Source organism: Monodelphis domestica, chromosome 2, assembly GCF_027887165.1.
Source record: "Monodelphis domestica isolate mMonDom1 chromosome 2, mMonDom1.pri, whole genome shotgun sequence".
Taxonomy (NCBI): Eukaryota; Metazoa; Chordata; class Mammalia; order Didelphimorphia; family Didelphidae; genus Monodelphis; species Monodelphis domestica.
Genome location: NC_077228.1, coordinates 494,900,145 through 494,909,438, shown reverse-complemented (window position 1 = coordinate 494,909,438; position 9,294 = coordinate 494,900,145). Strand labels below are relative to the sequence as shown.

Below are 9,294 nucleotides of genomic sequence, written 5' to 3'. Positions count from 1 at the left end.
GGATTTTTATCACCTCAGCAGGCCTTTTAAAAGGTTTGAGCTGTTGTTTGTTTGGCGACTGGGAAAAATGGGAGGGAGCAGGGCACAACACAAGTATGTGCCTGCTTTATCTCAGGGAGGAGGCAAGAGCTGAACAAGACTGCTTAGTGAGAAATGATAGCTTAAGGAGAAAAGCCATTTAGGTTTTTAGGGAATCCTAGTATGGAGTGAAATTAGGTAGGTAGTCATGATGGTAGTTTGGTAGAGGTGAGATATTAAAGTTTAATAGCTCTCAATAACCCACAGTGAGGATAGGTCTTACAGGCCTTCCCCACAGGCCCAGGGCACTTATCTGACTCTTAGACCAGTTAAAAAACAAAGACAGGGTTTTATTTGAATCTCCATAAACTGGATTAGGGAATAGGATGCCCAACCCCTGCAAAGGGATATCTTCTGGTCTTCTGGCTGCCTAATTCACTACTCTGACTGTCTAAGATTTTCCCTTTCTGTCTTACTACCTGATTAAAATCCTCCCAGATAAATTTGGTAAGGTAAATAGTTCTTTAGATCAGGTAGGCTGACCCTTTATTTCAGGGACCAACCCTGGCCAGGTAGACCCAAGATGGCTGTAAGCCTCCTGGTCTTCTGTCACTGGCTGGCCAGACACAGAGCTCAGAGCAGCTGGAAACATTCTCTCAGGATGCTGGAATCTTGAGTAAATTAAATAGTAGACAGGCTTGTTCAAACTGGACAGCAGGATTGGTAGTTTAGGCTCCATGAGGATAAGAAACCAAACCCCCACTTCACTCACACAGATGGTAAGCAGCAGGAAATAGTAGCTTCAAGCTCTCCCAGAAACAGGAAACCAAAAGCCCAGAGTTCTCTCTGTGTCTATTTTTATAATGTCCCAGATTCCAGAACTGAGCTTATATCATTCCATGGCATGCAGCAAGGTTCCTCTTTGCAAACTCTCCTCTCTGCTACCTATTGGCAAGCCATTTCTTTCCTTCCCTCATTACAGATGGATGGATGCTGGGAAGGTGGGTAGACCTATTTTTTCTCACATGCTCTTCACAGTCAATTAACCAACAAGCATCCACTAAGCACCTAGTATGTGCTTATTTACTATGTTAGACACTAGAAATAAAGGCTTATCACCACCACCACCACCATCACTGATCTCAAAGAGCTTATCTTTCTTGGGAACCAGGATTTCTGAACCCCTCATTCCTCTACCAGCATACTACAATATGAGGTGCAGCTACCATATTTTAGTCATTCTAATAACTATAGTCTATCTTGAATCTCCTCAAATCTAAGTATGTGCAAAAGTTTGACCAACCCAATTTCCTAGTATGACTGTACCCATACTACCTACCACTAGCTCCATCACCAAATGGTTCCTGTTTCAGGTGAAAAAATGTCTAGTTACAACTCTGGGAGAAAGGAACCCAAGTAGCATTTAGCTAAGACTCTTACAGATCTCTTGACAGATCCCTTGGGTGACACTAAGATAATATTACTCCTACTACAAGCAACTGGAACCCCCTTTAACATTTATGATGATTCATTAAGTCAGTTCATAGTCTCTAAAGGGATGTGTGGCAATGGAAGATCTATCCCCAGATCTGTAGCAATGAGAGTCCTGAGAAGAATAACACCCCTGAGTGCAAGGCAAACTTCCAAAAGCAGACATAATACCATCCTGAAAAGAGAAAAGTATGAGCATAAAGACTATGATGGAAAGAGAGGGTTCAAGAGAGAGGGAAAGAATGGACCAAAGTTGTCAAAAGGTTATAAGAAATGTTTCTCTCCAGACACCAGATCAGGGAAAAAGGGAGAAGAGGGAGAAATATCAGGTGGATGAGAAATTGGCAGGGTGAAGGGGACCATGAATGGGATTGTGGATTCCATTTCATTGAGCATATAGGCCCAATATTGATACAGTTCCTACACTTTATGATCAAAGGAAAATGATATCAAGGGCAGACATCCTTTGTGCCAAATAGAGTATACAGGTGCAGTTAGGAATACTCTTCACCCAATGGTAATCTTCAAAGCTTCTTTTGGTCTGTCATTGATGGCATATGGATGTCTTTAGAAGTACAAAAGCACTAAGGCATAGTTGATATGCATGAAAGTCACTTGTCCCTGAGATAGAGCTCATGGTTTGTAATAGTAAGTTGGTTGGTCAGGATGTTCTGAGCCAATTAAGAAAGCCAAGTAGTCTTTAGACAGTGATTTGTAGATATGTAAGGTCAGACTGGTCCTTGCCAGAGTCTTGAAGCAGATCTTCATATGTGTTTTTCTGGCTGCTTTTGCCTCAGTGGGCCTGGAATGTCCTTATGGACTTGTCAAACAGGAATATGTAGTGTAGAAAACCAACAAGGCTGATGTTTTCATTCATTGCACCTAGAAGAAGCAAGAAAGAGAATCATAATGGGGACAAACTTTGAAACCACATCTATTAGTTGATTCAAAGCTGGAAGAGACTACTCCCACAATGTTCCTAGAGCATATATCTTGGGCACGAAGTACAGAACAGGGAAAGATAAAGTTAACAAATTAGACTTAGCCTGTGATAGGTTACACACAAACACATTTTTTGTAACAGCACAATGCTTAGTGCAGTGCTAATAAATATTTACTGACTGACTTCTAAAAAATCATTACATAGATTGCAAAGTTTATACCTTAATATATGACCATTTTTAACCTGAAGTATCTATTGTGTTTGAACAATATCCAACTTTATTCAAAAGAAGTATAAAGTGAGTATGCCCCCTTTATATTTTAAGTTCTTCAATCTAGTTGTAAAATACACAGGTGAGACATTCACCTGGATCATAACAATCTCCTTTCCTCAATTCAAAGGCAGTAGGGCCATGGAGGGGGTGATGTTTGCTGCTCAAGGGCTCTTGAGCAAACTTTGTTTATCTAGAAACTCTATCCTTATTTATGATCACTACCACTTTTAGTAAATTTACTTTGTTTTGTGTAAGCATGGGTATGAATTCTGATTCTCTTTTTGACCTCAGTCAGAACCATTAAGGTCAGAAATAGGATTTTATGACCAGAATGAGCATTTTATAGAGAATAAACAAGGGTGAAAAAAAAGGAGAGGATAAGAACATTTCACATTAGTCAAATCTATACTGCATAGTTGCTCCCATCACCTGATTTCTTCATCTAGATCAGTAGGGATATTGGGATCCTATAATCAGGCATGTGATTTTCCCCATCTTCATAAGGGTGCAGCCAGGGACTGAAGAATATTAGCTCACCTCCTGTTTAGGTATTCACCAATTAGAGATGCTATAATAATAAGACTATATAATAAGTTTCCAAAATCATATTTAATGACTCAAGATGCTAAATTAATTTGGTTTTGATAACTGACCAATTTATTTATTTGTTCTTGCTAGGATGACCAATAAACTGATTTTTCTTACCTTGAACCAAGTCTCTTAGAATTTTTTTTTAAACCCTTACCTTGATTCCAAGGCAGAAGAGTGGTGTGGGCTAGGGAATGGAGGTTAAGTAACTTGCCCAGGGTCACACAACTGGGAAGTGTCTAAGGCCAGATTTGAACCCAGGAGCTCCCATCTCTAGGCCTGGTTCTCAATCCACTGAGCTACCCAGCAGTCCCTTCTTGGAATTTTTAACCTTATTTTTGAAATAAGGGGATTGGAGTTAAGTGAACTCCATGGGATATAACAAATATATTTTTCTAACAGCTATGTTGCCTACCTCAGTGTTATGATTGTGACCTGAGCTCCAAAGCCCATTGGTATAGGACTCTTCTGTTATTGGCAGAGATGGAGACACTAGAGATCTATTTTTGCCTCCCTGAAAGCCACATGTAGATAGCCTCCTTACATGATTCCATGAGATCCATTGTATTAATAGCAAACTGTTGATTGTGGAAGTAACCCATGGCCCCAGAGCAACCTCTAAAGGAATCTAATGGCTCTTATCTCAGACTTTTCCAACTTAAATTCATTGAACATTTATTAAGTTCCTATTATTTGCAAAGTACTGTGCAAGAGCATGATGATACAAAAACAAAAAGAAACAGTCTTTCTTCTTAAGGAGGTTAACTTTAAGTAAGTACAAAGTATTCCTTAAAAATCCTTACTTTATGTTTTAATATTAATTCTAAGAAAGAAGAGCAGTAAGGGATAGGCAAATACAGTTAAATGACTTGCCCAAGGTTACCCAGATAGGAAGTGTCTGAGGCCATTTTTGACTTCCTGGTCTCTAGGCCTGGCTCTCAATCCATTGAGCCACTCCCCCCCTGAACAAAATTCTCTCTAGTTCTGATCCTTATTTCTATACACTGAAATAGCATATGGAATAATAAGCACATAGATAAATGAATATAACTAACTGTTTATTCAAGCTAAGGAAAGGAAGAGAAGGGCATTGGGAAGATCTGATCTTAGCCCTGTTATGAGAGGAATTGGTGAGGAATGAACAAAGGGAACACATAAAAAAAATTCAGATCTATTGGTTGGGAAGGGGAGGAAGGAACAGGGGTTAGGAGAAATTCTACAAGTTATCTTACACTCTAATGTCTATAATTCTATCTTAACTATCTTATTAAACTTAGCAGTAACTTTCCCCAATAACCAAGTCTCACAAATGGAATCCAATCAAAAGGGCCAGGATCTTCAGTTGATTAGTGTCCAAACAGGTCCAGAAGTGAAGTTTGTCTTCAATCTTCTTTACCCAAGCTGCCAGCAGCCATATTCAAAGATTTTTCTCTCTTCAGTTGTTATTTGAAGAAGCAGAAAACTGATTTTCAAGCCTTTCCAATCAAGGTCCTTCCAGGAAAGAAGTGTGTCAGTTGGGACATAGAACCTTTCCCCAGATCTGCAGCCTTAAGCTCCCATGTGACTCTTAGTCACATGCTCCTGTCAATCACTCACTGTGCACCACTCAGTTTGTTGCAAAACCCCAAAGTCAGAGTACTACTAACCAATGATTTTACTACCTATAAATCTACTTTCTAAACTATACCAATTAATCCTTAATTACTATATTAAAATTAAGGAAGGACTTGTAGATACAGGGATAAGGGCCAAAGGAAGTCTGACAGACTGATGTCCTCTTGGGTCTGGCAGAAGTCCCAGTAGAAAATCAGCAGCACACAGGATCAGGAAGAGGAGAATTGGATTCATTCACACAGTCCACCTGTGTGGAATGTTAACCATTCTCCCTACCACTTACAGAAGATGAAAACTTGTTTGAAGGAAAGTCCCAGTCTCCTGGCAACTTAAAAGTCTCCTTCTCCAGAGAGCAACTCCACCAACTCCCCTGTCTCCTCCAGAGAAGCAACTATCTCCCAGAAACTGCCTTCTTCAGAGCTCTGGAATCTTGGCCCTGTTTCTGTCCTATAGGATCTCCTAGGCTAATCTTTTATCCTTACAACAACACCTAACAGGCATATCTACCTGGATCCCCTCTTTCTGACCCCACTTCAAACATCATGCCCAAGTACAAATGTTCCCTTCCCTCCAAAAACAAAAACAAAAACCAACCCTATTCTTCAGAGTATCCTAAAAAGAGTGCTATATTTGGAGTCTTATGGATGAGAGAATTACAGACTGCATTGCAAGGACTTGGTTTGCCAAAAACCACCAGGAAGAAAGAAGATGGAATTCTGCTGTCAGTGGGGGGTGGGGCTAGAACTTCTAGCCAAGAAAAGCAGATCAGCAGTTGGAGACCGGGTTCTTTCTCTTCTGGCAAGGAGGAGAGAAGAGCATCACTCTGAGCTCAACCAGTTAAGGTCCTTCAATTAGCTGATGTGAATCAGAACATAGTCATCATCTTTTCATTAGAGGATAGAGACTTTTTCCCTGTGGGGAACAGAAGAGACTATCCACTCAAGATCTTCAACTGACATCCCTCTAAATCAGTAGTCCAACAGCCTGACTCTATATCTCTCCAGGGATTCAGGTCCCCAGACCTGAGCCATCAACCCTTGAGAGGGAATTTAGGATAAAATGGTAGGATTTTCTTCATTTTCCCCTCTATCCATGTACTCCAATTTCCATATATTTTCAAAGAATAAAGTTATTATTACTTAGCAGAGACTGAGCCTCAATTTGTAGTTAAAGCCAAAGAGGGAAAAAGGACCATCTTCCTTTCTAATGTTCTAGGGGAGATCAGGACAATCATCTATTAGGGGAGGAAACCAGAAACCGGAGTCTGAAGAACTTTCCTTCTTACCTTTCAGTTCTGGACCTTAGTCAAACCCTCTCCCCTTCCCTAGTGTAGTCCTACCTAAGAGAGGAAATAGTGCTCTTTTATCTGTCCCCTCTCCTATTCAGACCTTTCTAACTTTGGTTCCTGACCCCTCTATACAGTCTCAGGCCATAGGTTCAGTTCCACAAGTATGAAGTGCTTATTGAGTACAAAATACTACATTAGGAATTAAAATCACAAACACAAAAATCAAACAACTGCTCTCTCTCTCTGAAAGGAAGCTGGATCTGAAGACTAGAACTTGGGATCTTTTACAACTTACTAGCTGGGCCACAGTTTCCACATCAGAAAAGTAAGGGTTATAAGAGTATGAGTAAAAGGTTTCAGATTTTACTCTTTCTGTCTATGGCATATCACTCAGACTCATATATTCGCAACCTTAAAGCTATTTTTTAATTTTCTCTTTAATTTCTCATTATCCAGTCAGTTACTCCTTCCCCCAAACTCCAGAAGCAAAGTACTTCACATCTAGAAAGCAGGGAGGTCGTCCAGTGGTTACAGCACAAGGAGAAAGGAAGATATGAGTTCATAATCCAGACTCAGACATTAGCCATCTGATCCTTATTGGTTGAGTAACTCATTTAATCTCTCTCAGGGTCAGTTTTCTCCTCCGTAAAATAAGGATAATAATACCACCTGCCTTCCAGAGTTGTTCTGAAGATAAATGATATAATATTTGTAAAGTTCTATGTAGTTATTATTATCTCTCCCCTTTCTGCTATTCCTTTTTCTTTCCTAGGACTGGTTTTATTATTTCTTCCCATTTCTACTCTAGTCTCTCCAATCAATTCGGTATAATTCCAGAATATTATTTTTTACTTATGGATCTTTCTTGTAAGTCCTTTGCTCAAAAATGTTCAGAAACTTACTGGTTATCTGTTGAGGAAAATTTCATCTCCTCCTCCTGGCATTCAAGGCAAATAGTCTTCAGCCCTCCAAGCGTTTATCTGCTCATATTATTCTTTAAGCCTAGAATGTCAAAGTAAAAGGAAATGAGGCTAGCCTGTGCTTGTGCCACCGACCCCAACCTTAGTTTTTTGTCTTCAAGCCAAACATCCCCACCGCAGCCCACCAGTAACTAAGTATGAAAATAATTGTTTTCTTGGGGATTATTCTGTGCAGGATCTGGGAAACAAGCGGAAAAGGCCAGTGCGGGGAAGGGAGGGAGGGGTAGTGTTTATATTAATTATTTAACTAGCCTTTCTTGGGTCACAGACTCGTCAAGGGTCTGAGCGAAATTCAAAAGATGTGTAAAATACGATCTCTCTATTCTCCAGTACTGTGACACGATCAGCTCGTGAACCTTCCACTATTCCCAATCTGGGAGATCTTTCCAAGGCACTATTTTCGAGTCTCTTCAATGCCCTCAATGTAATTCTTAGCACCCATCAGGATCTTACTTCAGTCGTCCTGTTTTCTAGCTTAACTAGACAGGCCGAGTGAGGGTCACGTAATGACTGATCTGTCTTCATACAATTCCAATTTATTGATGGGAATTTCTGGTTTTCCCTCACTTGGATAATTTGCCATTCGGCAGCGATTTTTGAAAATCCAAAGCAGAGAGGTGCACTTAGGTAGCTGCCTGTATTCATTTGCTGTTCCCTCCTGATTGGGTGGAGACCAAATTGTTCTTCCCTGTTCTGTGGCTAATTGGTCCTTGCAGTATCCTTCCCCTGTAGCACACTTGACTTTCCTACATCACTGCAATTACGGTAATGCTGTACTGGCATATAATGCAATAAAAGCTTGTAGTCATGGAAAACTGATAGAAACAAATGTTTTGTTAAAGTTAAGCTAAAAAGAAAAAAAATTTAAGTCATAAGAGTCACTTTGCAATAGTCACTAAACATATATGCCAAAATGCTTTGTTCCTTTAAACATAAAAGCCTAGTCACCCGGGCAACCTCAACGCCAGTTGCGACATGTCACAGTCTTTAGAAGGAATGTGTGGCCCTGAAAAGGACCTTTGTTTTGTGAAAGCTATAGAAATTTAGCCGCCGAATCCGTAAAGGGTTCTGCCCTGGCGCTTGAGAGCGTAGACTACATCCATGGCGGTGACAGTCTTCCTCTTAGCGTGCTCCGTGTAGGTGACGGCGTCCCGGATCACGTTTTCCAGGAAGACCTTCAGCACGCCGCGGGTCTCCTCATAGATGAGCCCCGAGATACGCTTGACGCCACCGCGCCGAGCCAGGCGACGAATGGCAGGTTTGGTGATTCCCTGGATGTTATCGCGGAGGACCTTCCTGTGCCGCTTAGCACCCCCTTTACCCAAACCTTTGCCACCTTTCCCTCTTCCAGACATTATGAGCAAAAGTTAGAGACAAATCAATAGAAGTGAAAATGGCTTTGCGGTCCTCTATATAGCCGGGGATCCGACCTGTTTGAAAACCACGCACGCAGGGCGGGAATAACTTTTCCCCACCCTTTTTGGTTCTAATAACCAATATCTAATGCAGGAAAGAGTAGTTAAGTCTCCGCCCCTCGGAAGAGACGCCTCGTGGGAGAAATTTTTTTCCTTAATATTTCCTGTCCTTCATCTCCAGAACCCTAGTTTCGGATGTTTTTTTTTTTTTCCCAGCAAAGTTCCTCCCGAGGAATCTGAAAATAGAGATGTGAACACGTAAATAGGTATCTCGTCGGTATTTTACATCTAAGAATTTTAGGGCGTGCTGCAGCACTCTAATTGCTAGAGTTTCAGTCGTACACTATAAGGCATTCCCTGTCATAATAGGTTACTGTAGCATTTATCTCAGCCTACAATTTATTTGCACCAAAACTGCTTCGAGTCAGAGCCTAAAAGAACAGTATACTACTCTATGGAACGTCAGCACTGAAAAGAAGGTGGTCTAGTATTTGCTCTCTGCTTTTACAGATGAAACAAACAGCTAATTAGTGGCACAACAGGTACCCTTAGGATCAAGGTCATCTGGTCACGTTCCCTTATTTCTATTTCACGTTGCTATAAAATGCTATATACATGCTATAATTTATTCGAATGACATGAAGGGGGAAGGAAAACCTAGTTTTTTCAAAGAAATGAGTTTG

General features: G+C 40.7%; 1 protein-coding gene across 3 annotated transcripts in view; it reads right to left on the bottom strand.

Annotated features, from left to right (window-relative positions):
• Positions 1 to 347: 347 nt before the first annotated feature.
• The window catches only part of LOC100013336 (histone H4), a 44,023-nt gene continuing 35,076 nt past the window's right edge, over positions 348 to 9,294 (bottom strand). The window contains exons 2-3 of one of the 3 annotated variants that reach the window (XR_008916794.1): positions 7,119 to 7,218; positions 348 to 2,391 (exon numbers count right to left, since the gene is read on the bottom strand). Coding sequence is in view for 1 of the 3 variants with exons in the window: in XM_056819320.1 (XP_056675298.1) it covers positions 8,240 to 8,551 (312 nt within the window). In the remaining 2 variants the exon portion in view is untranslated. The other 2 variants (XR_008916793.1, XM_056819320.1) reach the window with 2 other exon arrangements.